Raw genomic sequence first — 27,933 nt, forward strand, 5'->3', positions numbered from 1 at the left:
CTATTTCTTCCTCAGGGCCAGCGCCACCCCAACCGCCACCACCAGGGCGGCGACAGCGGCAGCCCCGCCAAAGAGCAGCGCGGTGGTGCCCCCCGCCTGTGGCAGGGTCCTCCTGGCATCTGTGGGCCCTGCCAGGAGGCGCGCTCTCTGGGCTCCGGTCCCCTCGCTGGGCAGTGCGCCCAGGGCCTGCGGCACAGGCACGGCCTGCCCCTCCTCCGCGGCTGCTCTCGCCGCTCCGGCCCCCTCCGTGGCAGGCAGCGCAGGGGCCGGGGCTTCTGGGAGCGCCTCCCGCAGCTCCCCGGCTGGCAGGACGGCGGGCGCCGTGACCAGCTCCCCCACGGCCTCGGGCAGCTCCTCCTTCTCCACGTGCACGATGTCTGAGTTGGAGGAGTTGTTCTCACTCCTCTCTCCGGCCCCGTTGCTGTCCAGGCTTCTGATGTCTTCTGGGTCCACGGCGACCTGCTGCCAGGACTCAGGACCCAGGGACACGGGGAGGCTCCCGGTGTGCCAGCTCTGGCTGGCGGACAGGGACACCGGCAAGCTCTCCGACTGCCAAGAAGTGGTCGCAGTGGGAGACTCCGGAGGACTGACCTGCCCAGAGTTGTCGCTGGGCAGGATGTAAATGTCATTGCTGTCTTCGGCCACAAGGCCAGGGTCCTCCTCCTCCTCGGACTCGAGACTAAAGACGGTGCCCTAGAAGAGGAGCAGGCTGGTCAGCACACGGAATGGTACGTTTAAGCACATGTAAATCTGGAGCAAAAATTCCTTCCCAGACCGAAGCCCCAGGAAAAAACACAATACGTTGTGTAAAGCCACGATGCTTTCTGGATTAAATGCATTTACTTGCGGATCAACGCAGAGGAAGAAGTTTTAAGAGATGGTCCTCTGACTAGTTTCCCTGAAGCTAAAAAAATTAAAAAGTTAATTCATACTTAACTGAATTTATAGATACTCAATGCAATAATTAATGCAAACTGCAGGGAAAACAAAGGCCAGAAACCTGCTCTCAGCGAACCTCTGGCTTCGGAGGGGACAAAACCAACCCTCAGGCCTGGGCAGTGTGCTGTGCAGAGCTCGGGGCAGGAGCGGCTGCGGTGCAGGCTGGACGGTGGGGAGGGCTGAGGGCCCTGCGGGGGCCAGTGCCTGCCCCCCCAGCACCTGACGGTGAGAGCCACACAGGGCGCGCCACCCGCAGAAGCAGAGAGAGGAGAGGGGGCAGGAGGCAGCCCAGGGTGAGCCATGCCTGGCGCACAGGAAGCGCCGCTAGGACGGGGCTGCGGAGGAGCGGGACCGAGCCAGGAACCAGGAGCTGGATGCGGCAGGACGTGCGGGACGGCTGGCCCGGGAAGCCTGCGCTGCAGAACAACAGTCGGCTCCGCCTCACAACCAGGCTGAGGGCGGCCGCGGAACGCGGGCTCCTGCTGGAAGCAGACAGAGCCGGGGTTCGTTTCCACGGTCAGCAGTAGGTTGAACAGGGCCCAGTCGGTGCCGTGAGGCGCCCGTCATAACCAAGAATGAGACCTCCTCCTCCTCCTCAACACACCCACTGTCTAGACGGGAAGACGGCATGTGAGTGAGGAGCTGCTCGCGACCCAGCCCCAGGCAGGTGCGAGCGCAGGGCGCCCGGGGAGCCCAGAGGTCGGACGTGAGCAGGGAGACAGGAGAGGGCCGCTGGGGTCGGAGCCATGGGAAGGTCCACGAAGTCTGCACGGCGGCCCTAAGTGTGACTGGGACGGAGAGGAGACTAATGTGACGCCTTCATCAGGACCAAACGCTGCCTGTGCACACGGAGGGTCTAGTGCCGCGAGGAGTCCCTGAAACCTCCCTGCTCACAACCGAGCCAAGAGCACGGCCACACTCTCAGGGCCCTGGGTGCCCCCCAGTCCCTCTGCAACCTCAGGAAGAGGCCCCGATGGGGACCACAGTCCAGCACGGCCCCAGGCCGCGGCCAACCCGCACAGCGAGGCGACGCGGTCTCTGCAGTGACAAAGAGCCGGCCCAGATCCCACCGCGGACCAGCGTGTGCCGAGGAATGCCTCGCCTGACCTGTTCGCTGTCCATGTCTTCAAACACAAACAGGAACGACCGACTGAACGGGATGGGGACGGGACTAGACACAGTGCTCAGAGCTCAGCCAGCACTCCATACGTGACGGCACCTTTCCTGAGCTCTCAGCGGCCTGAGGTGACCTCTGATGTTGATCTGACAACTCACTTTCAGAGGTCACGCCACAGCATCATGCAAACTGAGAGATCACATCCTCGTGTTCACGTTAAGAACACCTCCTGAAACTGCCAGGCCCTCCGGGGTGTGCGTGTTTGAAAAGCATGTTGTGAAGGGAGCGCCTTCACAGAAGCCACTGCACCGCTAACAAGGGTGGAGCTGGCAGGCGAGGGCTGTCCGAACAGCGGGGCTGGGAGCAGGCCCACAAGAGGGCTGAGTTTTTGCAGCACGTGCTGAAGACTGCCGAGAGGAACGCCGCGCGTAAGCCTCTCTGGTCCCTGAGCACAGCCCGCGGAACAGCTGCCAAGGTGCGCGCAGCGCTGAGCGCCCCGGCCGGACGCGCTCTCCCGACCACGTCGCGACGATGCTTTCCGAGGAAGAGCAGACTGTTCCTAAACCAGAGAGGAGGGCACACAGGGGAAAAAGGTATCCCCGGGAAAATGAAGACGCAACAACCCATGGCCCAGGAGTAAAGTCAGGATAAAATAAATGCTAATAAAAGTAAAAAATAAAATACCATCTAGGTAGAAAAAACTTACAAAGTAAAAGCAGCTTGAAATAACACCCTTCCTCAGGTCAAGAAGGCAATTAAACGGGCCTCCTCTCCCCTCTCTTCCAGAGAGAGGCGCCGCAGAACTGAAAACAAACCCTCTTTAGAAGGGACGGTGCTACACTCCAAACCAACACGGGGCAGTTGTTTCTGCAGCGCGAGTGTCTTATGTAATTCTTTACAATGGTTATGACTTAGCAAAAAAAACCTATTCCCATTAAAAAAAGAACGTGACATCAATGGGCTCCGCCCCCTCCCAGGAGCCTGAGACGAGAGGACACTCAACCAACTCCCCGTGAGCCGGGGGAGCAGCCCCCCGAGTGTCTCTGAAGCCGACGGCAGGGCGCAGGGACGTACCGTCAGAAACTGGCTGTCGTCTTTAGCCTGGAGCCCAACATCCGTAAGAGTCACATAACCATCATCCGCCACTTTTGCCGCACAATTCCAGGGTTTTGGTGTCCGCAGGGCTGTGCAGTGACACTCTGCCAGGACCCCGTCCCGGAACATTTCCACCGTTTCACAAGAAACACTCAGCAGCTGCCCCCAACCCCGCGGCCACCCCCGCGGCCACCGACCCCCATCTCTGAAGGTGCCGGGAAGGTCACGTAAGTGCAAGGACTCAGAGCTGCTCCCTCACCGTCACTGCCGCTGACCTGCGGCCCCACCCGCACAAACCACAGGCCTGGCCATCTCCGGTGACTGGTAAGGACAGTGCACATACGTCAATTCAAATCCCAATGAAGAAAAGACTGAGGGAGGGTGGAGCTGTAAGGAGAGGGGGTTTTCTTAGCAGCATCTTTCCAGGCGCTCACTCCACGCCCCTTGCTCTGAGGTGGGCGTGCACCTGCGAGAGGACTGAGCACCCCACTGCCCGCCCCAGAAAGCAAGGCCAGCTCCCCTGGACCAGACATGGCCAGTGGCACCCGCCACGTGCCCCAGTTCCAGCCACTCCCGCCCACGCTTGCCTCAGCCTCCGTGCGGGCATTTCACTGGCCTCAGTCTCTCTGTGGCCTGCAAGACACGCCGCTATTTCCTACCAGAGGTGACTGTCCTTTAGAAACCTTCAAGGGCTCTTTTCTGCAAACGTCACCAACAAATTACCATTTTGTCAACAGCGTTACCATCTCCTTTCACTGCCCCCAGACCTGGACTTGCATCATTCATGGCACAGCGCAGGGCAAATGCAGGTCTGCAGCTATTCTCCTATTATGATTTATTAATTCTCATTATTTCCTGTGCAGACACTGTGCACCTACTTCTACCTCATGCTCTATAATCTTTACTCTTGCATGATAACTGCCACCTCTCTCTTAAAGCAAGATAAGGTTAGTAAACGGTATAAAAGCTTAGTTGTTTTGTTTTAATTTTCAAGAGAAAGGGAACCTTCCCTAAGCTTGAATTTATAGTTATTAAAAAAAAAAAAAGACACGAGAAAAAAAATCATGGCCAATAAAAAAATTATAAAAAATTAGTTTAAATAAATAAAAACAAAAAGGAATTAAGAACAGGATACAAAGGGAACTATAGCTCTGTAAGTTGCAGAGACGAAAACAGAGGCTGGAGACATTTGGAAAATTGAATACTAACAGGATATTTGATATGAAAAAATAAGTTTTTAATTTTTTTGATATAAAGTATGGTGATGGAGGGTCTTTATTTTCTAGATATCCATACTGAAATTTTTATAGATGAAATTACATGACGTCTGGATTTTACTTCAAAATCATATTAAGAGGCAACGTGCCCTGGCCGGGCGGCGCGGCAGGCTGGAGCGCTGTCAGTGCCCTGGAGGGCTGCGGTCACTCCCCGGTCGGGGCACCCACGGGAGGCAACCAGCCGATAGTTTTCTCTCATGCTGATGTTTCCTTCTCTCTCCAAAATCAATGAACACATCCCCGGGTGATAATTAAAAATTTTAAAAAAGAGTGGGAGCAACCAGAGTGTGAATAGAGCGTAAGTGACAAGCTAACAACAGGCCGACAGGATGAGGGGTCATTATACTGTCTTGTCTTCTTTCATGTATGTTTAAAATTCTCCGAAATAAAATGGTTTTTAAAAAATGAGTAGTCTAGCCCTGGCTGGTGCGGCTCAGTGGAATGAGCACCAGCCTAAGAACCAAAAGGTGGCCAGTTCGATTCCCAGTCAGGGCACAGGCCTGGGTTGCGGGCCAGGTCCCCAGTTGTGGGCGTGTGAGAGGCAACCAATCAATGTATTTCTGGCCCTTCGATGTTTCTCTCCCTCTCCTCCCCTCTCTCTAAAAATAATTAAAAAAAAAAGAAGTATAAGAGAATTAGAAATAAAAATGCACTGTATCATCCCCTCTAAAATATAAAAGGATATAATAAACAGCTCTATGTCAACATAACTAAAAATTTTCTGGGATAATATCCTACAAATATTATCAAAACTTGACTAGAAAATCCAGAAACTTTCCCTTAAAGAAAACACTAGGTGGTTTTACAGGCACATTGTAGGAAGAAAGGCACAAATAATTTCAATCACATATAAACTACTCCTAAGCAGAGAAAAATTCTTCCCAACTCCAACTTCTTTGATGAAGCCAGCGCACCCATCATATGGAGACCAGCGAGGAGAAATTACAGGCCGGCCTCACTCACTGAGATTAATGCAGCCGGACGGCCCTCGTTTTAACACCGGGGAAGAGACAAGGATGCCCACACCCACTGCTATTGTGCTGCAGGCCCTGGTTAGTGCAGCGTTTTTCAAAAGGCAGAATCATCAAAGAAAAAGCTGTCATTGTTCACAGATGGTGTGGTTTTCTATGTAGAAAACCCAAGGGAACCTAGAAATACATAATTAGATTTAATAAGAGTTTAACAACTTTACTGGATATAAAGTCAGTATGGAAATTCAGTCACCTCGACACAGGCACCACAGTTATGTAAGACGCTACCCCGAGGAAAACTGGGGGACAGCACAGAGAAACACCAGATAACATTTTATAAATCTAAAATTATTCCAAAGTAATCTTATTTTAATAAATGACTTTAAATTGATTAAGTCTGACAATATTAAATGTTAGAAAAGATGAAGAGGAACAAAAACTCTTATAAACTGCCAAAAATGTAGTTGGAAAACACTTTGGTTTTGTCTTGTAAACCAGAACACGTCTACACTCCTGGACCTGGAAATCCGACCTGGAGTACAGACAGACCCAGAGCAACTCTCGCACTTACGTGCAAAAACGTTCCTAACAGAATATTGGTAGTAGCAAAAAAAGTGAAAATGCCTGGCAATAACAGGTGAACAAATCATAAACAAACAAACCGTGAGGTACTTACCTAATGGAACACCAAGCTCCAGCCTACACACGCACCGAGTGGCGGGGACGACTTCGGGGGTAAAGGCTAGTCTGGAGAGGGGGGCATCTTGACCATTACAACATCCTGTGGCCTCCAACACGCCACAAGACATGGACTTATATCTCTGATACTAACATTTCATGGGGCAGGAGGGGGATAATGAGGATAAAGATGTCTGAAAAGGATTCTTAGAGGCGTGAAAATAAAAAAAAGGTTGAGAAGCAATGACCTGGCAAATCTCAAGAACATACACTGAGTGAAAAAGCAAGCTACAGAATACATGTAGTATGAAACTACTCACATAAAGTTCCAAACATACAAATAACACATGGCCTAGGGATATGTACACGTTTATGTATATGTATGCAGATATATGTGTTTAAATTATAATTTTAAAAACCAACAAAGTAGGAGTCACCCTTGTGAAGCAGGCAGAAATCCCGGAGGGACACACAGGGAAATTCCAGAGTGTCGGCTGTGCCCTTTGACAAACGTGCTCATTTTATTGCTCTTCATCCCTTAGTGATTCATCACCTATTTTTCGTTAGTATGAAATGCTTCATAATTAGCAGTACTTAAAAACAGCACGTATCAAGTCACTACACGTAAAATCTCAGCCGTTTACCTGAAGCTCTAAAACAGCCTTTCCAGGGACCATCACGCAATCAGTATGAGAAAACATTACATGATGATATTAACGATGTTAAATCTACACTTAATTTTTTAAAAGATGCTGAAAGCCACGGTGCGTACCCAGCCGCCCTGCTGGATGATGAACTCCGCCGCGTGGTCCTCCAGGTACGTCACCCCGAACCGCAGCAGCGCTCCCAGCGGCTCCTGCCCACGTTGTGTCAGCTCGAGCAGCATGTGTTGCAGCAGAACCAGGGGCACCAAGATCTTCAAGGCAAAGACGAGAGCGTGAGAACACACATGGAAACTCCTGCAGTTCATTCTGTAAACATTCCCCTACTGAAAATTACACTCTGGTGCATCACTACGGGATTTCACTTTCATTACAGGAAGGGAACCAGAACAACGGCCCCATGAGAACTTCCGTGAAGCGCACACACGGGTTTTACACCTCAGGGCACAAGGATTTTTACAACGGGCAATGCCTGTTTGGTCAGGGGCACTGACCTCTTTCCCCTAAGAGCGGCAAATTAAAAAATGACGACAGCCAACAAAGCAGCCATCTGGTGTCAATGAATCAAAATTATAACTGTTTTTCATCAGATCGGCAAAAAAAAGGACATTTCGGTGTGCTGCCGAATTTCAGGAGTTATGTGTGCCATGAGATGACAAAGGTTGAAACTCGCTGCCTTAGGGCGTTGGGAATAATGATATAAAAAAACTTGTGCACAGGTGTGTAGCAACACGTTTATGACGAAATCCCCGAGAGTCGCTTCCACACAGCGGAGCCTGGAGACAACGCCACAGGGACCGGCTGCACAGATGCAGGTCCTCAATGCCCAGTCACCAGCCTCGACCTTCGGCGAGAAAAGCAAGATCCTGGAGAGTGCGGACGATCATCTTAACTTTTGTGCAAAAAGATATACATGAACACATGCATTCATCTCTCTGGGAAAATAGACGAGAAATTGGTAACAGCGGTAGCCTAAGCAGAGTGGTGATTAGGGTAGGGAATATTTTTCAATGTGTATCTTACTGTAGTTTTTGTACCTGATGCGATGTGCTGGGCTGGCAAAAAGTAAGTTTATGGTTGTGAGTACACAAAACAGTTTTGTTCTTGTATTACTATCTATTAATTACTGTATTATTGTATATGAAATGTAAACCTACTTTTGCCAAACCTGCACACTGGAAAATAAGGACTTTCAAAATGATGACCTATCTTATGAAAGTCATCAAAACCAAAGGAAGCATGATCATCGCTAATAACCTTGTGGCTCAGTATTTTAAAATCATCGAAACAACTCTAGTGCCTTGCCTTCTCCAAAAAGCTGCATACTGAAAAAAAAAAAAAAAAAAAAAAAAAAGCAGCATTTTCAGTTAACCATCTGCATGCAATCTTTTTTTCGAAAACATCAAGAAGTATCCAAAGGACTTGAAAAGAAATGCAAAAGGAAATTAAACCAATTCCAGTTCCTTGCTGCTGAACTGCCAAAGTAATAACTGAGAAATTAGAAAACATTTCTGCAGAGGAAGACAAACAGAACAGGCAGTGCGTTTCTATCACCCGAACACTCTGGCTTCTACGAGGAGGCCGCCCCAAGGGCACCGGTGTGGGTCTGGGAGGAAGAGCGCAGCCTCCTCTCTGCCCATCTGAGCCAACTCCAGCCCAGAACACACTGACAACCTCTTGTTAACACCCGTGGGGGTATGGGACTGTAAGGAAGGGCGCACGAGGAGGCTCCCCTACAACTGGGAAAACCTGTTGCTCCTCCAGCCACCGTGCGATCGCAGCACAAGCAGCGAGAAGCAGCTGTGCGTCCCCATCACCATCTTACCTCCAAGGCCTGGGATGTCCTGCGCCGAAAAAGATTCTAATTTCCCTTAATAATCTACTAACATGCAACATTTTAAAATTATTCACATTCAAGCTCTATTACCTCTTAGGGAAATAACTTGCAAACATTTTATAACTGCTACGTGAAACAATATTTACATTTCTTTGTTTTAAATGCACCTCTTCCATATTAAAAAGCAGATGCCCTAGTTTTACTATATAATTATCTGGAGATAAATCTGTGATTCTCTCCCCAGGTGGGTGTGGCTCAGTGCATTGAGCGCCAGCCTGTGAACCAAAGGTTCGCGGTTCGATTCCCGGTCGGGGCACGTGCCTGGGGTGCAGGCCGGTCCCCAGTTGGGGGTGTGCGAGAGGCAACCCCACATTGATGTTTCTCTCCTCTTCCCTCCCTTTCCTTCTTTCTAAAAATAAATTTAAAAGAATACGTTTTTAAAAAAATCCGTGATCCTCTTTCACCACTGTCTTAATTTTAGTCCCCAAGGAGAGGGCTCACATACCTGGGGCCAGGCAGAACCTTGCAGCATTGACCTAAATCCGCTTTAATCAAAAATACCCACTTGACAAGTAAAGAGCTATCAAGTAAAGAGCTCTAGCAGGGCTCTCAGGTGCTCTAGCAACTCCTCCCTACTTCATCATAAACACATTGACACTGTGTCAGAGGAAAGATAACTCGGTCGATACCTTGTTCCAGCCACGGGCATGAACTGCGGTCTCCAGGGCGCAGTCCCGGTACGTCTGATATGTCACCGGCCTGTAGGAAGTGTGTTTAAAAGTCTGTGTCATGAAGCAGGAAAATTCCACATTTCCACATGAATAAATCTACAGTCGTTACTCTAATGTTGTATGGACTTTTTGCAAAAGTAACCAAGATTACTCAACACATTGTTTTATAAGAGATGGGGCTTTTAACATCTGGGACGTGCTTTTCTTTGCCTCGTCCACAGGCTGACATGCATGCCGCTGGTCTGGGAGAGCAGTTAACATAACAAGTCATAATAAATAACAGTAACCCTGGCTGGCACGCTCAGTTCCTGGTCAGGGCACAGGCCTGGGCTGTGGCCCAGGTCCCCAGCAGCTGGGGGCGCACGGAGCAACCACACAGTGATGTTTCTCTCCCTCTTTCCCCCTCCCTTCCCCTCTCTCTAAAAATAAATAAATAAAATCCTTAAAAAAAATAAAAAATGTTTTATAATCGCTTTAAACCTATCCAACTGGATTTCTACGTTGCAGATAAACATAAACAGTTGGATTATTAATATGAGATCAAATAATAAAATTAAAAGCATAATTTTAATTTTTTAAAGACAAAAAACCTAAAATATTTAGAGATTAAAGACAGATGTCACTGGAATACTTTTCAAAGTGAGGCCTTAAGAAGTTGGAATAAACAAGGTCAGTAAGCGGAGCTCTATTTTTAACTTGGTGTCTTGGGCCCGAAAACCCTGGCGGGCAGGCGGGCAGCCTTTCCGTCCGTCCCTGAGCGGTCCTGGCCAGAGCGACGAGAGCCGCGCTCAGGGGCTCACTGAGGGACTTCAGCCCCACAGCCGAAGTCCTCGTGTCTTGTGTGTGTTAACCACCACCAAGATACTTGGTAACCAAGTTACTAATTCAAAGGCATCAATAGCTTGGGTAACAGATTTAATAAGTTTACTTCCCCCTTTTGCGGGCAAATCATTCACGTATCTATAAAAAGGAGAGCAGTCTCACTTTAAAATCCATCCGAAGTATTTTCTGCTCCGACCACTCTGGGCTGTGACCACGTCAGCCTGTGAATATGGATGACTGACAAAGCTACCAGTCACTGTTGGCAGCCTCCTGTTAGGGTTTCTATTTTTACACATTGATATTTTATATATTTCACACCATCATTTACATGTTAGGAAGCTGAAGCTCAGACAAGCTAAGAGACTACCCCAAATCCACAGCTGGCATGCAGCAACGTGGGAATTCACACCCAATCCCACGAGGCTCCAACAGCCCCCCTGCTCCTGCACTGAGGACGCTGACAGCTGCCGTGACCATGTCTAGATGCTACCTGTGACTACTGATGTGCTGAAAATGCCCTACGCACCCCGGATCTCAAAGACCCAGTGAGGGAAAAAGAATGCAACGTATCTCATTAATAAGTCGTTATAGAGTATATGTTAAAACATTATTTTGAATATATTAAGTTAAAATATTTTTAAAAAGTCATAACTTAATCTAATTTTTTATGTGGCTGCTAAAACTCTTACTTACACATACGTGAATGGCACTACATCTTTTGGACGGCGCTGGTCTAGATACCTCAGGAAAAAGGATCGGAAGCCCTGGCCAGCTGGCTCAGTTGGTCAGAGTGTCATCCCAGTGCGCCCAAGTGGTGGGTTGGACCCCCAGGCAGGGCGCACACAAGGGACAGCCGGTGAGTGCGGCATGAACAGGTGGGTGCAACAAACCAATTGCTTTACTTGAATCTATCAGGACCGGTTACTTCCTGACCTGAGCTTGGGTGCTGTGTGGGTCACCGTGGGCCTTACTGGGAGTGTGGCCATCAGGATAAAGTACTTCAGCCTCCTTCAGAATTTGAAAAGTGACTTGAAACGTTGTATGTACACACATATAAGCACATAAAGAATCCAGCAGATTAAAACATTCAAAGGAGCCCTGGCTGGTGTGGCTCAGTGGACTGAGTGCCGGCCCAACAACTGAGGGGTCACTGGTTTGACTCCGAGTCAAAGCACACGCCTGGGTTGTGGGCTGGGTCCCCGGTTGGGGGTGTGTGAGAGGCAATCAATCCATGTTTCTTTCTCTCTCTTCCCCTCTCTCTAAAAGCAAATAAATAAAATCTTTTATAAAAAGTTTTTTAAAAAAAGTAAAAATTCAAAGGAAATCTTAATAGATAGAAAAATAAGTAGCTGAAAAATCAGCCCTATCTGATGAGCTATTTCAAACAGAGCAAATAAAAGGGGAGCCCTGGATGGTGGGGCTCAGTTGGCTGAAGCATCGTCCTGCAAACTGCAAGGTCACAGATTGAATTCCCAGTCAGGGCACCTGCCTGGGTTACAGGTTCGGTCCCTGGGTGAGGTGGGTGCAAGGGAACCAATCCATGTTTGTCTCCCGCTCTTTCTCCCTTCCTTCCTCTCTCAAAAAGAAAATAAGTAAGTACAAAACTTTTTTTAAAAGAAAAGAAAGAAAATGGGGGGTGGGGGAACATTTTGAAAAGGCTCCCCCTAGAGGAGGAGGTGGGGTTAACGTCCCACTTGAACAAAACCGGGGGAGAGGCGGCGGTGGGGGTGGGGTGGGGATCACTGTCCATCTTAAAAGATGTCATGAACCCGTACAGTAATTCTGGTTCATCATCAGAGTTATTTTCCAGGTATGAGTAACAGCACTTAATGACTTCCAGAAGTGTATTTCCAATAATCACAATCATTTTCTTCAAAAGTGGTGCAGATCTAACAGAGCGCCTCTTCTTGACTGATAAACAGGGTATATGTCGGGTTCAATATTCCTTAAAAAAGAAAAGACCTCGGCTTTGCTATCAGCCCCTTGATGTCCTTTAGACTGTGTGAATAAAACATCTACACATACGTCTAACAGTAAAAATATTTATCTTTGAGTAAAGAAAAATACTGACAATAAATGCAATACTAAAAAAGAAAAATAATTCTAAAAAAATTTATTCAGGGGCCTAATTTGATATACAATCAGAGGTACCAATTTCAAAAATAATTATATCTGTATTCAGGGTTTAGAGAAAAAAATTCATCAAACACGTGTTTTTTAAACAGCACCTACTTTGCAGTAGAAATATCAATATTTTTGTACATTATGAAAAGGACTCCAAAATCAAGAGTTTTTAAAGAAAACTATATAATACTGTTCTTCAGGGAGCTTACAATATCCCAGTGAAGTTAAAATTAACAGATGGATAAGCTGAGAGTTTGTATCAAAACTGGAAGCAGCTGGTCTGTCTGAGACACTCGGTTATTTCACTCCCGGCCCCAGGAGCTCCCACGAGGCCGGCCCCAGGCGAGACATCAGCGCGCCCACACCGAGGCGCTGCAGGCACCCCCCGGGCCGCCCGCCCGCCGCTCCTGCCTGCGGCGCGGCTCCGAGACCCTCCAGAAGCCCCGCGCCGCCTCCGAACTCCCTGCGGCCCACGTCCCGAAGCCCATCGCCTCTCCTCCCCACGTTTATTTTTAGACGTTAAGGGAAAGAAACCCCAAATGCGGTGCTCGTTTCGCTGTTTCCAGGGTATAATCTGGGTTTTGCACCGGCTTCTCCTTAAGCCCACGCCGCTCCCCTCTACCGGCAGCGTGGAACCTCCCCCACGTGACAGCGAGGAGCTGCCTTCCTGCAGCGGTAACGCGGCCCTTTTACCTCGAGAACGAAGGTCGTCCTGTTTCAGACAGCCGTCCGTCCTCAGTAAAACGTCTGTTTCTCTAACTTACACCGATTCTGTAGCGATTCTGAGCCAAGAATCAGGGAAACAAATTCGGCGTTTGCAACGAGACTCGCCCTGGCGTCGCGCTTCCGCTGTGGCTGCGGCCGCGGCTGTGACGGGCAGAAGCGCGGCCAGCAGAGGAGCCGCCACTCTGAGCGCACCGCGCACCTGCCCGGGCACGTGTGCAGCCCCACGTTCAGCCCCACCGGGGGCGCCTGCAACACAGACCGCGGGCCCCACGGACGAGGCTAGCAGCCCGGCCCCCTGTCTGCGCTGGCCGCTGGCGAGAACGTTGGGCGCGCTCCGGACAAGTGCGCGGCTGGGTCCCCCGCTCACTGAGGGCACCCGCTGGGGCCAGCGTGGCAGGAAACGCAACGCGAACGCAGGTGGGAAGTTACGTCACTTCCGGGACGCAAGAGCTGTGACTCTGGAAAAGCACAAGGGGAGCTCGCAGGGCCCACGGAGCAGCGGCCCCCGCAGGGTCACTCACTGGCTGAGGAGCGTCCGCAGCGCCTTCCGCAAGGGCTCGTGCAGCTCCCGGGACGCGCTCTCCCCAAGGCGGGCCAGGCAGTCCTCCACGGAGCTCTCCGGGTGGGCGGGGCTGAACACGGGTGAGGTGTGCCGGTCGAAGCCTGTGCTGGGGAAGGCTGAACACAGGGCGGACTCAGTTAATAAAGGGGGTCGGGGCCCGAAGGCGCCTGCTGCTGAGGACGCGATCAGCCCCTTAAGAAGGTCTGATGGTCACTGTGCGGTATCCATTTTCCTGGAACACAAAACTCTGCAGGGCCCCAACATGGAGGGTTTTTTTTTAAAGAGTTTTTATGCAACATCTTAGTTTTAAGAGAAGAAAAAGAATAAACTGAAATGTTAAAATGCACAGACCAACCTAGTAAATTACTACAGGCCAATGTCATATATGAATGATAAGTGAGCCCTGGCCAGGTAGCTGGTGAGTTGGAGCAGCATCCTGATGTGCCAAGGCTGTGGGTTCGAGCCCCAGTCAGGACACAAGAGGAACAAGTTCATGTATCTGTCTCTCCTCACTTTCCCTCTCTCTAAAATCAATTTTAAAAATGTCTTTTAAAATGATCAATGAGATCATCCCTCTTTCACTATTTTGTTTCTAAGGTTTTGTTTTTACCTTTATAAAGGTGGCACTTCCTAAACCAGACTCAAATCAGTTTATTCCACCTTTGAGAAATGAATCAATTACTTTCATTCTCTTTTAAAGATTATATTTATTTATTTTTAGAGAGGGGAAGGCAGGGAGAAAGAGAGGGAGAGAAATATCGACCAGTTTGCCTCTCGCACGCCCCTGACCGGGGACGTGGCCTGCAACCCAGTTATGTGCCCTCACTGGGCATCAAACCGGCGACCGTTCAGTTCACAGGCCGGCGCTCAATCGCCGGGCCACACCAGCCAGGGCTTTCTAGCTGCACAGTCCTGCACATGGGTACGTGTTGAAACTACGAAGGTTTGTAAGGGCACAAACCGCACGTGGGAGAAGCGTCCCGGCCTGCCCTCCAATTCCCGCTCCCGTGACGCAGCTGCGCCCTTCTCTCCCGGCAGGAAGGCCCAGGAGAGCAAGCAGCCTGCACCCGCTCCCAAGAGGCAGCCGTCGTCTCCGCCCGGATTCACTGCGGGGACCGCAGGCGCGCCCCTGGAAGGCCGCACGCCTCATAGTGAGGGGCACTGTTCTTTCCAAGGTGTTGCCTCCAAGGGAGATGCAAGCGGCTGCCAACTGCGCAGCGTCCGGCGGTGCGAGCGGAGCCCGCGTGCGCCGAGGCAACGCCCAGTCTCCGCTGACGGGGGGCTCACGGGGAGCGCGACGCCACTTCCGCGGCTCGTCGTCTTCCGGCCTCTGTCCATCTCACTGTGGACACGTGCTGCTACCAGAAGTGGGTGAAGGCTTGAAACAGAACTGCAACTTCGGTGAATTAAAAATGTTGGGGAAGGAAAATAAAAGATTAAAATTCGGTTTCTGGATTACCTGTAAATTCCTATTCACATTCCTTCTCTTCCGATGATGGGGAACGGATTATAAACACGACTGACAATTTTCCTCGTTAAACATCATTGGGCAGTATCTACCCACGAACACTGCACAGGAATGCCCACAGCAGCATCATGTGTCACAGCCACCACGGGGAAACCACCTCGATGCCCATCGAGCGAGGAACGGAGGCACGGAAGGTGGCGCCTCCACACGACGACTGGCTATCGCGTGACCGGACTGCGAGGAAGAGCGCCACAGGCGGCCACGCGGATGGCCCTGGAGAGGCCCCAGCGCGCGGCCCCAGCCCTGTGCCCGCCCGCTCGCACGGGGGCACTAGCAGGCCTGGGAAGTGACTGCTGATGTGTCTAGTGTTTCTCTCTGGAATGTTAAAAATGCTCTAAATGTAAACCGCGGTGATGGCTGCACCCGAAGTACAATGAACTGCACACCCCGAATGGGTAATTTTATGGTGTAAGACAGATCTCAGCAGAGCTGCGGGCGGGCCTCGGAAGGATGGGCGTCGCCTGCAAACCGGTTTCATTCCAGGTCAGGGCACAGGCCTGGGGTGCCGGCCAGGTCCCCAGTCGGAGGCGCACAAGAGGGAACCACACATTGATGTTTCTCTCCCCTCCTTTCTCCCTCTCTTCCCCTCTCTCTAAAAAGAAATAAAATATTTTAAAAATCGATAAAGAAAGAAAGCTATAAAAGAAATCATTGGGCGAGATGTCCAACGCGTCTGTCCTGGTTGGTGTGGCTCAGTGAATTGAGTGCCGGCCCGGGAATCAAAAGGTCCCGGGTTCAATTCCAGTCAGGGCACAGGCCTGGGTTCGGATGGGAGCGAGGCAGCCAAAGGATGTTTTTCTCTCTCCCGTCCTCCCTCCCCTCCCCCCCTCTGAAAGTAAATAAATAAAATCTTTAAAAAATTAAAAGATGTCCAGTGCACCTTTATTTGTGGAAGGCAAAACAAGAAACAACCCAATCAATAATAAGGGAATAATAGAACGGTCATTCAATATATGGAATTTCATACAGTAAAATAACTATTTTAAAAGTTCATGATGTAACGTTAAGTACAAAACACATGGTTATAAAATTACACTGTGTCACTGTTACAGCTTCCCAGAGCGCAGACACAGGCAAAACCAAAGCAGTTCACTGACATCGGCCCCCTCAGTGCTGTTACCAAACCGCACTGAAGGGAAAGTGCCTTCATGTGACCTGAGCTGCTGGTGCAGGTGGGGAACATGGAGAAACAGCCCCCCCAGGGCAGGAGAACCAGAAGCCACTGGTTTTGCCCTCATTACCCTATCCCAACGAAGTCGTGCAATGCTGAGGACACTCAACTGTAAGAATCTAATTAACTAGGAAAATAAGAATAAAGAGACCTTCAGAAATTTCTTTGTCCAGGGACTTTAGCTCTTCTTCAATTTCAGTTTTAACTTTTAATAAAACTTCTCGATCCAGAGACTGTGAAGCTACATCTTGCTGAACTCCTGAAACCAACAGAAAGGTTACTATTGACAGAGGAGAGAGACCATTAGCCTATGGGTAGTATTTAAACAATTAAGTCAGAAATATTCAATTACAACGCACTGTGACAGCTGGTGGCTGGGAGGGATTGGAAAAGAGGGAAGGAGGCCTGGGCCGCCCCACGGCTCTGCGGAGAAGCTGGGACTGGGCACGGTCAGCCCGAGGGCAGAGCCCTTCACGCCAGCAGCTCCATCTCTGGTTGGCAGCCAGGAGGGAAGGCTCTCAGAAACCTCGGGGACATTACAGAAATGGAAACCTGAAAGCCTGTCTAGGTCAGTGATACTAGCTTTTGATAGAGACCTTCAGGGTCCCGTACCTTCATGTAAACTTTAGCCCAGGAGAAAGCCTATTCCCATCAAAGACTTACATCCTCCCACTGAAGAAAACCACAGACATACTCATGTGGTGAAAGGAAAGGGAAGGTCTTGGTCTCTAGCACAGAATAGAGAACTAAGGCAAAGAGTCTGGAGGAGAAAACGAGACCGGATACTTGACAATTACGAGCCTCTCCTGCCGCAGGTATGAGAAGAGTTTCATCTAAAACACTGAATCCAGATACGAGAGCGCCCACTCATCCTATTCAGAACTTAAGTTATCGACGCGTTTTCAGTACTTTCCCAGTTGTTCATTGCTTCCTACCACTGACAAGTTTTATAAAGAGAGGGATTAGCCTTTTATATGTTTTTATTTTTGCAAGCAAAAAAAAAAAAAAAATCTGAATTCAAAGATAAGCTTTTGTGTCCCAACATGCCAAGGTTATGGGTTTGGTCCATGGTCAGGGCATCCAAGAATCAACTAGTGAATGCATAGATAAGTGAACAACAACAACAAAATCAATGTTTCTCTTTCCCCTCTTCTCTTAAAAAAAATTAATAAAATTTAAAAAGAAAAAACAAAAAGAAAGATAAGCTTATTAGTTTAGGCCAAGAAACTTGATTATTATAGCATCTATGGGTCTTTAAAATACCTCTGACAAACAGAAGGTTAAACATTTCTGTATCTTAAGAGTCACTGATGAGTTTTCAACTTTAAAGTTGACAAAAATAATTTTCCTTTAGGCCACATAAAACACCTTCCTTCTGAGCTGAAACTACTTTTGGGGAAAATATAAAACTCCTTGGTATTTCTAGTTGAAGGGCAACATGAAGCGTCCCCTCAATGTTGCGATTAACACGTATGTGCTGAACTAGACATTTCACTTACCTGTTGTGTCTACTCAAATACCTTGGGTGCAACTACACATGTGAGAACTTGAGCCATTAGATAAGCTCTCCTCCCGCCGCCCAAGATACCAAGGGGAAGAAGGTGGGGCCGGCCCCTGCTGTCATGAAGAAGCAGGCGGCCAAGAACATGGTAAATCTCGTTTAAGAAAAGGCCCAAGAATTCTGGCACTGGACAGAAATCCAGCCGCAAAGGGACCTCACCCGCTTTGCCAAATGGTCCCGCTACATTCAAATGTAGCAGCAGGAGGCTGGTCTCTGTAAGCGTCACCCAGGCCTTGGACCACCAAACAGCTGCGTAAGCTGGTCCACAGGGATGGGCCCCAGACAAAGCAGCCTTAGCTGAGAAAGAAGGCTGCAGGGCTGCAGGGATGTCTCCCTGCCCTCCCAGCAGGGGTCAACACTGTCACCACTCCGGTGGAGAACACGAGGCCCGGCTGGCAGTGATGGCACACAACATGGATGCCATCGAGTGGGCCTGGCCGAAGACCAGGGCTCCCTACAACACCATCAAGAGGAAGGGCAGGCTGGGCGTCTGGTCCCCGGGAGACCTGCCCCTCTGTAGCCTTCCTGCTGGCTGACCCGGAGGACAAGGGGCTCTGGCTGAGCTGGAGGAAGCTCTCTGGACCAATGGCAATGGCAAACAGAATGAGATCTGCCCCCTCTGGTGAGGCAGCGTCCGGGGTCCAGGGTCAGGGCTCACAGAGCCAAGCTGGGTTAATTACACCGTTGGGTTCTCCGTACAAAAATGAAATAAAAATAATCCTTCAAAAAGTAAAAATTAAAAGAAATCAAAACATTATATAAAAACATACATTCTATTAAGCAAAATCTGAAGACAAGGTATCCCCCAAAGAAGGTAATCTTTATAAATTTTCAGAAGTATAAAAGTCTATCTTTACAGATGGGCTTTATTTTCCCAGTTTTTAAAAAAATTGTGGTACAATACACACAAAATTTGCCACCTTTGCTAATTTAAGCATATAATTCAGTCGTATCAAACACATTTATAGTGCTGAGCTACCAGCACCGCGTCCCGTCTCCAGAGCTCCTGTACGTTGTAAAACTCAAACTTACACCCACTAAATACCAGCCCTGCACTGACCAACTCCCCCCACCCCGCCAATCACTGCTCTGCTCTGCTCTGTGGCTTGGACACTCTGAGTGCTTCATGTAAGAAGAATCGTAGACTACTTGTCTTCTAGAGACTTGCTTGTTTCGCTCACAGACACTCCTAATAACCCTCATGCACTGTTTATGACCAGAGTCCGTTTCCTTCTGGAACAGCCTGCAGTTTCCGGCGGGTCTGCAGGGCACTGAAGCACACAGCACACCAGGCCCAGTGGCCTCCAGAGGAGGCGGTGACATTATTAAAACAAGGAAACACAGGCTGGAAAATTCACTTAACGTCAATCGTATTCCTTTCAATGAAATTATCCTCTTCTCTCTAGCTTCCTGGAAGGCAGCTCAGGACAGTGGGAGGTGAGCTCTGGAGCCACACATTGCAGCTCATGTTAAAATGTAAGGTGACAGCCCTGGCTCAGTGGGCTGGGACGTCACCCTATGAACCAAAAGGCTGCGGGTTCAGCTCCCGGCCTGGGTGTGGATTTGGTCCCGGTCGGGGTGCTTACGACAGGCAACCAATCGATATTTCTCTCTCACATCCAGGTTTCTCTCCCTCTCTCTGAAACGAATAAGCATGTCCTCAGGTGAGGATAAAAAAAATAAAGGGAACAGTTCACAAAATATTCATCTAAGGAGTTTCACTAAGAGGCCACATTCCTGGACATACCAATGTTCCATGGTTCTGTATGTTTCCCAGTGTGGTTTGCCTCTCGGTGTCTTGACTTCACTCTTTTTCCTAAAATAATCTCTGCCATTCTCAAGAATGACAGAGGTGTGATCAATTATTGTCATGAGCTACAATGAATGAAAGTGTTGTAAGAGAATCCTTTTTACATGCACTGATGCTCTTTCAAACACGCTTGCTTCCATACAGAAGAAGGGGAGCAGTCATGCTGAAAACGTTTGGGCAGCCTTTTAAGTTCTGCAAAAACATTTCACATTTAACACCTGCCAGCCTGCTCCTGACCTGTCCGTAATCAGAAACAGAACGCCTACACATTTCAGACACTTGCCAAAGGTTACAGCCTGTTGGATCTATTTTTAGTTTCCTGACATGACAGGTAGGCCCTCCACTTCTCTGCATCCGATTTTATCCTCATGTGAAGCTACTTCATCAGAAAAGTATGTACAGACAACCTAGGTCTCCAGACAGCATTGGCTATTTGTTTTCACTGCACTTGAGGGCGACCTCCTTGGCTCTCCTTCAGTCTCATTAAGAGAGAGCTGCACCCGACAGGGACAGCACTTCCTGCTGCCTTCCCCCGCACAGGCAGCAAAGCCCCTCAGAGACAGAGTTGGCTTCCTGGAACCAAGTGCACCTCCCTGCCCTGTCACTGCAGCAAAGGCCAAAGGACCACCGTGATAGATGGACACGTGCAGATGACCCCCTGGCTGGGGAGACCACACTGAAGAAAAAGACAACGAAGTGAAGCTGCATACATTCAGCAGAACTGAAAAGCAAATGACAAGAGTTAAAAGAAATAGAGAGAATGAAAAATCATTCTACTAAAGAGTAGGGTGCAGACCAGGCACCCCCACGGGGCAGGCCCTGGAGCGTCTGTGGTGAAGGGCTTGCGAGGGGAGCGCTGAGGAGGAGGAGGAAGAGCAAGCGCGCAGGAAGGCCCACACTTGGCACCTAGCCCTGGACGGGGCAGTGCGGCCACCCTCCCCATGACATGAAGACGGGGCACTGGGACCACGGGAGGACCTGCCATGGCTCCCACAAACCACACAGAAACAAGACTGGAAAGATGACCACCTGGTAAGTAAAATCACACTGAATTCTAAAACACAGGTTACAACTGCTGACGCATGCTGGAAAACAAGGGACATAGGAATGTTTCGTCTGCCATCTGCCTCTACTGGAAAATCTGTACATGCCCACGCCCACGCCCACACACCGCACAGAGTAAAGCAGAGCCGGGCCTTGGTCCTCACCTGCGCCTCAACGGCAGGACACAGAAGAACAGCGGGTTAAAGGACACCTGTTCTCATGACACAGACAGGATGCTGACTGGGCACAGGATGTCAGGGTGGATAATGAGCCACACGGAAAACCTGAGCGGAAAGTCTGCTGCTGCCGGGGCACGAGAGGCCGCTGCCTTAGCCAGCGACACGGACTGACCCTGTGCACTCACATCGTCACCCTCCCTTCTAGACGGTCAATGCGCAGAGAGCTGGGCCGCAGCACCCAGGCAGCACCAAGCCCATGCCACACACCTGGGGAACACCTGAAACATAGGCAGACTGGAGCCTCCAAGTCCTACCCACATCCGTGTCCACTGGGGCGGGGTCAGCAATCGGCCAGCCCACCGGCCCTGCAGGGCACTCAGGGCTCCGCAGTGGGTGTTGAACCAACCAATTTACATGAGCTGCGTGGACTAGACCTTCCAGAATAAAGCACGTCCTAAATCCACGGTCCCCACGCGGAGGCATGTCAGTGTTAGCAGGAGGATGCAGTAAAAGCACAAAGGCCATGAGCTTTGTTCTGACAAGTGTCCAGGCCCTTCGTCTCGACAACGCTGCTCCAGACAACCCAACTCATCGCAACTGCGTTTTAAAAACCTGCTGGACATAGATACCATGGTTCAATTCCTCACTCCACAGCAGAAGCAAAGCTCCGACGTGATACCATACTGGACTGCTAAATAAGAAACCAGACTTTAACAAAACCACCAAAAACTAAAGTAATACCGAGTGTCAACTATAATTGTCGATTCTTTAATGTAAAAAAAAGAAAAGAAAAATCTGTATACAGCACGTCACTCACTTAGGAAAAAACAAAAGGCATTTAACATGACAGCAATCTTGAGTCCCAAACACAGTCACCACCCCTGTCTCGCCTCCTCACACTTGCTGCTTCGTGACCCTGAGCCCAGTCCCACCCCCAGTGCACGGTGACCACGACAGCACATCCTATTTATAACAGCATGGCACAGGAGGGCACTCTGTGTCACACTGTGTTTTATTTTTACTTTTGATTTTAGAAACCTGTCCTGCGCTGCAGCTACCAGAGCCAGAGCTGGCACAAGCCCTGGACGGCCAGCAGATGGGTCTCAGTGCCCTTGCTCAGCCCCCACCCGGCTCAAGGGGAGACCTCGCGTGGTTGCCAGCTTCTCCTGGAGAGCCTGAGATCCAGGGCCCCCCGGGGTTGGCCCCCTTGGCTACATCTGGGGTCCAGAACTGCAGGGCAGCGTCGCCCCACTCACGTGGACATGGTGGGGAGCTCATGTCCTCTGGAGGGCAGACTGTGAGGACAGCCACCTGCTAGGAGCCCCCAGTGCCCCTAGGCCCTCGCTCAGGTGACACCCCGAAGACCTAACGGTCCTGATGCTGAGCCACTGTGGCAGCCCGCCCGGGGGCAATGGCTGCAGCGTGACTGCGGCCCTGGGGAGGGGCTCCTTATGCTGCCCGCAGTGCTTGGGGGCTGGGCAGCCAGCATCACTGAGCGGTGCCCTGGTGTCGGCGAGACTGGGAACCCTGTCATCTGGCTCTAACCCACCACGAACTCGGGTCCATTTCTGGCTCCGATGGAGGGCGAGGAGGCTGAAGGATAAGAACCACATGGTTCATAAAAGTAAGGCCTAGGATCTTCCTCCCAAACTGAAGGCGGTGAAGCCCCCCCACCACAGGCGCGCTAGCCGTCTGTGCCTCAGCCACTGCCGGCGCTGGTCGGCTGGCCCCAGGGATCCCCCATGGGAACGCTCACTGGCTTCCTCACCTGAGGCTCAGACATTGGGGTCGGCAGTTTCAGCAGTTACAACGACTTTTTCAGAAGACGTATGAAAACTTAAAAGGACACGCTACACCGTATGACATTCCATAGGCCACACATGTATTTTTAGTGGCAAGGCCCTCGGGAAAGTAGTATTGTTCTTCGATTCAGTGGTTTGACTCTAGATACAAATTTAGCAAAAGTAAATAAGGTTAGAAAGTCGGTGTGAGCAGAAGCACTGTCGTCTAACCTGCACTGAGTGACCCGCGGGCTGGCCACAGCCAGCAGGGGCGAGTTTCCAGCATACTTCACCAAGAATTGGTTATTTTTCTCCCAACCTGTTTATGAAAGTTGAAGTTTACTTTTTTGATTTAAGCCAGGGACCTAGGCAGGCTTCAATGGAGACAAAAAATGTTATAGCAGTGCTATTAATTTTTAAAAAAACAGAACCCTGACTGGTGCGGTCCAGTGGATTGAGCACCAGCCTGTGAACCAAAGGGTCGCCAGTTCGATTCCCAGTCAGGGCACATGACTAGGTTGCACGCCAGGTCCCTGGTGAGGGGGCGCATGAGAGACAACCACACACTGATGTTTCTCTCCCTTTTTCTCCCTCCCTTACCCTCTAAAAATAATAAGATATTTTTTTAAAAGAGAACATCTAGACATTCAATAAAGGAAATGAACATGGAAACATGTTTTAAGATGAAACTGAGCGGAAAATGTCACAAATAACTGACTGCAACTGTGCAAACCCGTGTGCACGTTAATAAAGATCAGAAGACAACAGAAAGTAACAGCTGTTGCGTCTGGTGAGGCAGTAAATTAGATGCCTGGCGTCCTCAGTCTCTCTGAAGCCCGGCCCACAGCCCAGGTGGTTTGAGCGTGTCCCCCGGCCACACACACACCAAGGCAGCGACGTGACCCCGGTCTGGGCGCATACAGGGGGTCAACCAGTGATGCATCAACAGGTGGATCACAAATCTGTGTCTGTCTCTCTCTCAAATCAATAAATGAAATTATTTTTAAATGAATAAGAGGTTTACTTTTTTTAAAGAAAAGGAAGCCCTAGCTGGGTAGCTCAGTTGGTTGGAGCACTGTCTTGATAGGCCAGGATTACGGGTTCACGTATCCAATCCCTGGCCAGGGCACATGCAAGAAGCAACCATGATGCATCAGTGAGACAGCAGATCAATGTTTGTCTCTCTCTCTCAAATCAATACTTTTTTTTAAAAAGTCATTTTGATGTAATTTTGTTTTGAATAGTAGGGCACTTAAAATATGATTCAATGTTTAAGAACAACCCCTGGCTGCTGTGGTTCAGTGGATTGAGGGTCGGCTTGCGAACCAAGTGTCGCTGGTTCGATTCCCAGTCAGAGCACATAACTAGGTTGCATGTTAGGTCCCCAAAGGTCCCCGGTTGGGGGCGTGAGAGGCAACCACACAGCAATGCTTTTCTCCCTCTCCTTCTCCTTTCCCCTCTCTCTAAAAATAAATAAATAAACAAACAAGTAAATAAACAAGACTTAAGAAAAAAAAAAAAACAGAACATACCTGCCCTGGCCAGGCGGCTCGGTGGTTAGAGCACCATCCCCAGAACCAAAAAGCTGTGGGTTTGAGTCCTGATCAGAGCACGTGTGGGAGGCAACCGAATGATGTTTCTCACACATCAATGTTTCTCTTTATCTTTCTCTCTCTCTCTAAATTCAATATACACATTCTTGGATGCAGATTTTAAAAGTTAATTAAAAAGAAAATTTTAAAGCCATCAGATATAGGACTTCATTGTTTATATCTAATATCCTTGAAAAAAGGCAATTCAAGGAACTAAACTGTATTATAAATTGAAAACTCACTTTGTAATTCTAATGTACGTCTTATTAAGTGTGAGATGGATCTGTTTATTTACATGTACTTAGCAGGTTTTTATCTGTTCCAAGGCCAGTCATTTAAGATATTAGGCTCATAGCCCTGGCCGGCCTGGCTCACCTGCTTGGGTGTTATGGTCGGGGCACCGGCACGGGTTGCAGACTCAGTTCCCAGTCAGGGCACGTGCAAAACACACCAACTGAGGTCTCTCTCGTACATCAATGTTTCTGTCCCTCTCGTTCTCCCTCCCTTACCATTTCTCTACACCAGCGGTTCTCAGCCTGTGGGTCACGACCCCTTTGGGGGTCGAACGACCCTTTCATAGGGGTCGCCTAAGACCATCGGAAAACACATATATAATTACATATTGTTTTTGTGATTAGTCACTATGCTTTAATTATGTTCAATTTGTAACAATGAAAATACATCCTGCATATCAGATATTTACATTACGATTCATAACAGTAACAAATTACAGTTATGAAGTAGCAACGAAAATGACGTTATGGTTGGGGGTCCCCACCACATGAGGAACTGTATTGAAGGGTCACGGCATTAGGAAGGTTGAGAACCACTGCTCTATACCCTCACCTCCTGCCTCTTTCTCTCTAAAAGCAATAAAAAAATGTACTCAGGTAAGGATTTAAAAATCAGTCAATAAATAAAATATAAAGCTCTTAAAAAGGATTCACAGTAATGGCTTCTGGGAATGGATCAGGAGAAGGAAAGAGAGGTTATTCCTCACTTAAAAGCTTGTTGGTGTCATTTAAGCACATGAACCATAAATACGAATTACTCAGATACACACACTTCTGTAAAGGAAGCCCTTGCCACTCCTCACTAGAACCACCCTCTGCCAAGGAAGTACCTGGGGGTGAGGAGAGGCTCTGCCCTGGCAGGGGCCCCTGAGAGAGGAGCCCCAAGTAGCTGAGCACCACGAACTTGGTCTCGTAGTGAAAGCCCACGGGCACGGCCGCTGAGGACGCCATGGGGTGGGCGGTGGAGCTCCAGAAGGTCTGTGGACAGACGGAGACGTGTGCACCCTAAAGACAGAAATGCACCAGTTCAGTGTAAAGTGGGTGACATGCCAGCGCGCCTTCTGGACTCCAGTCCGCCAAGCAAGCACCTGTCAGACGTTCCAGGCACGCTTTAAAGCCGTACTTACTCGTGAGATCAGAAGCCCCTTCCCCCTCTCCCCACCCATCACCTCTCCACTTTCACCTCTACGGCAACAACCCCAGCCATGACCCCCCGCCCGCATGCTCTCTCCTTTCCTTCACTAACAGGGCCTGCGAGGTCCCTGGCCCTCAGCTGCAGCCTCTGTGCCCCAGGCTCCTTTGCAAGGGGACACAGCACGTGATCTGTCTCAGCCCCAGGAATGTGAGCTGGAGCTCTATCTGCAACATGGGCGCTCCCTCCCGTGGCTGGAAGTGGGCCTGGGGCAGACACCCAGCTCTGACGTGCACACAAGGAGGCCACGGTAGGGACAGGGAAGCCACCGGACGTAGGCTCCTCCTGGGTCCTCGCCCGCCTGGACCACTAGCTTCGGGGCGGTTGCTGAAGGCCCTCCTTTCTGAATACCTTCGTCAGGCTTCCCAACGTGTCCCCTCATCAGCACAAGTGCAGCTCTTCCTTTCTCACCTACACTTAGTAGTGGTTTTATCTGCCAGGTACCTTTCATTTGAAAAGATTTTATTTATTTGTAGAGAAAAAAACAGAGGAAGAGAGAGAAACATGGGAACAGTTGCCTCTGAAAATGCTCGGACCAGGACGACCCACAACCCAGGCCCGCGCCCTGATGGGAATCGAACCCATGACCGTCGGGTCCGGTTGGGGTTTGCGGGTGACGCCCACCCAGCAAGCCCCCGGGTCAGGGCTCGACAGTATTAACCACAGTCACTGTTGCACGTTACACCCGTGAGTGACTGACCCCCCGTGTGCCTCCCCAACCGTTTCCGACCAAAACGTCTTCTGAGAGGCTTCCAACGAGCTCTGTGTTCACCGTGCAACAGTACGGGCCGCTTACGAGCTCAACACGCACCCAGGGAGAGAGAGGCCTGGACAGTCACCGAACGGTAGGAGCGAAGACAGGCAAGGCTGCCAAGGGTTAAGATCTGCGACAAGTAAACAGAGAACCGTCCGAGGACGGTCGCCGTCTCTGCCTTCTGGGGGCGCTGCTACGAAATCACACCAACGCGCCCGGCAACCGGCCGGCCGAGCGCAGAAGGGCCTCGGGGCCAGTCCCGGCGGGGCGCACGTCCGGGGCACGCGGACAGGAGGCAACTGATCGATGTTTCTCTTCTCTCTCTCTTAAAAAAGAAAATCAATAACCATATCCTCGGTGAGTAATAGAAAGATAAATAAAGCTTGTTTTGCACGTCTGAACTATCTGGGGCCTCAACCTCAGAGACCCTCCCGCGGAATCCAACGCCCGGGGTGCAACCTCCGCAACGAAGTGAATTTGGGGGAAAACGCCGGGCACGGACCGGCCGGGCAGGTCAGCGCAGGGCCGCTGTGCCCCGCGGGGGCGGCTGCCAGGGGCCGGGTCACGGGGGCGGAGCACCCGCCCCCCCCCCCACGCCCGTGCACGGTTGGCTGCAGTTCCCGGCGCGGAAAGGCCGACGCGGGCGCGGCGGCGGCCCCAGGCCCCGGACAAGTCGGGGCGGAGAGAACAGCCTGGCTCTTGGCAGCCCCCGGGCCGCCCTGGGCCGCCCCGCAAACGGGCTTTCGGTCCGCTTCCCCCGGAGCCCGCAGGAGGCGCGGTCGGCGGCGCGCTCAGCACTCCGAGCGCTCCCCGCCGAGGCCACAACCTCGCCCCGGAAGCCCACGACGGGGAGGGGCGAGGGTCCCCCTGGGGCGGCAGAGGGCCGACGCCGCGACGGAGACGACCCGGCGGGAGCGGGGGCAGCAACCCCCATCAGCCACCTTCACGGGGGCCAGCACGTCAGGGACGAGAGGACACACGCCGCCGGCGCCGCGAGAGGCGGCCCCCGGGACCGCGGGGCCAGCCCCGGACCGCCTGCTTCTGACCGCGCGGCCGCGTTTCGGGGTGACGGGTCTCCGCGCGGTCGCGGCGGGACCGGGCCGGACAGATCTGCTTCGAGAACGCTCGGGCGACACCCACGGACACTCCCGCGTCCTCGGAACCGCTGAGCACCCTGCGGCCCGGCGCCGTCTCCGGACACCGTCCTACCTCGTGAAAGCCGCCGCGGGGGCTGGCCGAGGCCCCGCTCCGCACGCCCGCAGCCCCACGCCCCTCACCTGGCCCCGACCCACGAGAGCTGGCACGGGAGGCGGCAGTGGCACCTGCTTCCCACGGGGTCCTCCCGCCAGTGGTGCCGGCGGCTCCGTCCCGCCGCCCTAATCTACCGCCGCCGCCATGTCGGCAGGTTACGTCACCGCCGGCGTGCTTCCGTCACCGCCCGCGTCGCAGCGCCAGGGGCGCCCAGGGTCGCCGGAAAAGGCGGCTCC

The 27,933-nt window shown here is 50.8% G+C and overlaps 1 protein-coding gene across 2 annotated transcripts; it reads right to left on the reverse strand.

Annotated features, from left to right (window-relative positions):
- BCL2L13 (BCL2 like 13) lies at positions 1-27,888 on the reverse strand. 2 transcript variants are annotated; one of them, XM_090258396.1, is made up of 7 exons: positions 27,724-27,888; positions 25,331-25,505; positions 16,392-16,499; positions 13,501-13,657; positions 9,266-9,335; positions 6,850-6,993; positions 1-693 (listed from the first exon to the last, which is right to left on the reverse strand). In XM_090258396.1, the coding sequence occupies exons 2-7, from the start codon at positions 25,449-25,451 to the stop codon at positions 1-3; spliced, it is 1,293 nt and encodes a 430-aa protein (XP_090114522.1). In that variant the 5' UTR covers positions 25,452-25,505; positions 27,724-27,888. The 2 variants fall into 2 exon arrangements, with proteins under 2 accessions (XP_090114522.1, XP_090114523.1); XM_090258397.1 differs by lacking the exon at positions 27,724-27,888 and adding an exon at positions 27,656-27,717.
- Between the last annotated feature and the right edge of the window lie 45 nt (positions 27,889-27,933).

Source organism: Furipterus horrens, unplaced genomic scaffold, assembly GCF_987537825.1.
Source record: "Furipterus horrens unplaced genomic scaffold, mFurHor1.1.pri manual_scaffold_12, whole genome shotgun sequence".
Classification (NCBI taxonomy): Eukaryota; Metazoa; Chordata; class Mammalia; order Chiroptera; family Furipteridae; genus Furipterus; species Furipterus horrens.

Bases quoted from the DNA above. Each gene is read 5' to 3' on its own strand.
- BCL2L13 (XM_090258396.1), bottom strand. From the start codon at position 25,451: ATGGCGTCCTCAGCGGCCGTGCCCGTGGGCTTTCACTACGAGACCAAG. The intron at 16,500-25,330 runs GTACTTCCTTGG...TGTTGGTTTCAG, and splicing joins GAGCCTCTCCTCACCCCCAG to GAGTTCAGCAAGATGTAGCT. The intron at 694-6,849 runs GTACGCACCGTG...CTCCTCTTCTAG, and splicing joins TCATCCAGCAGGGCGGCTGG to GGCACCGTCTTTAGTCTCGA.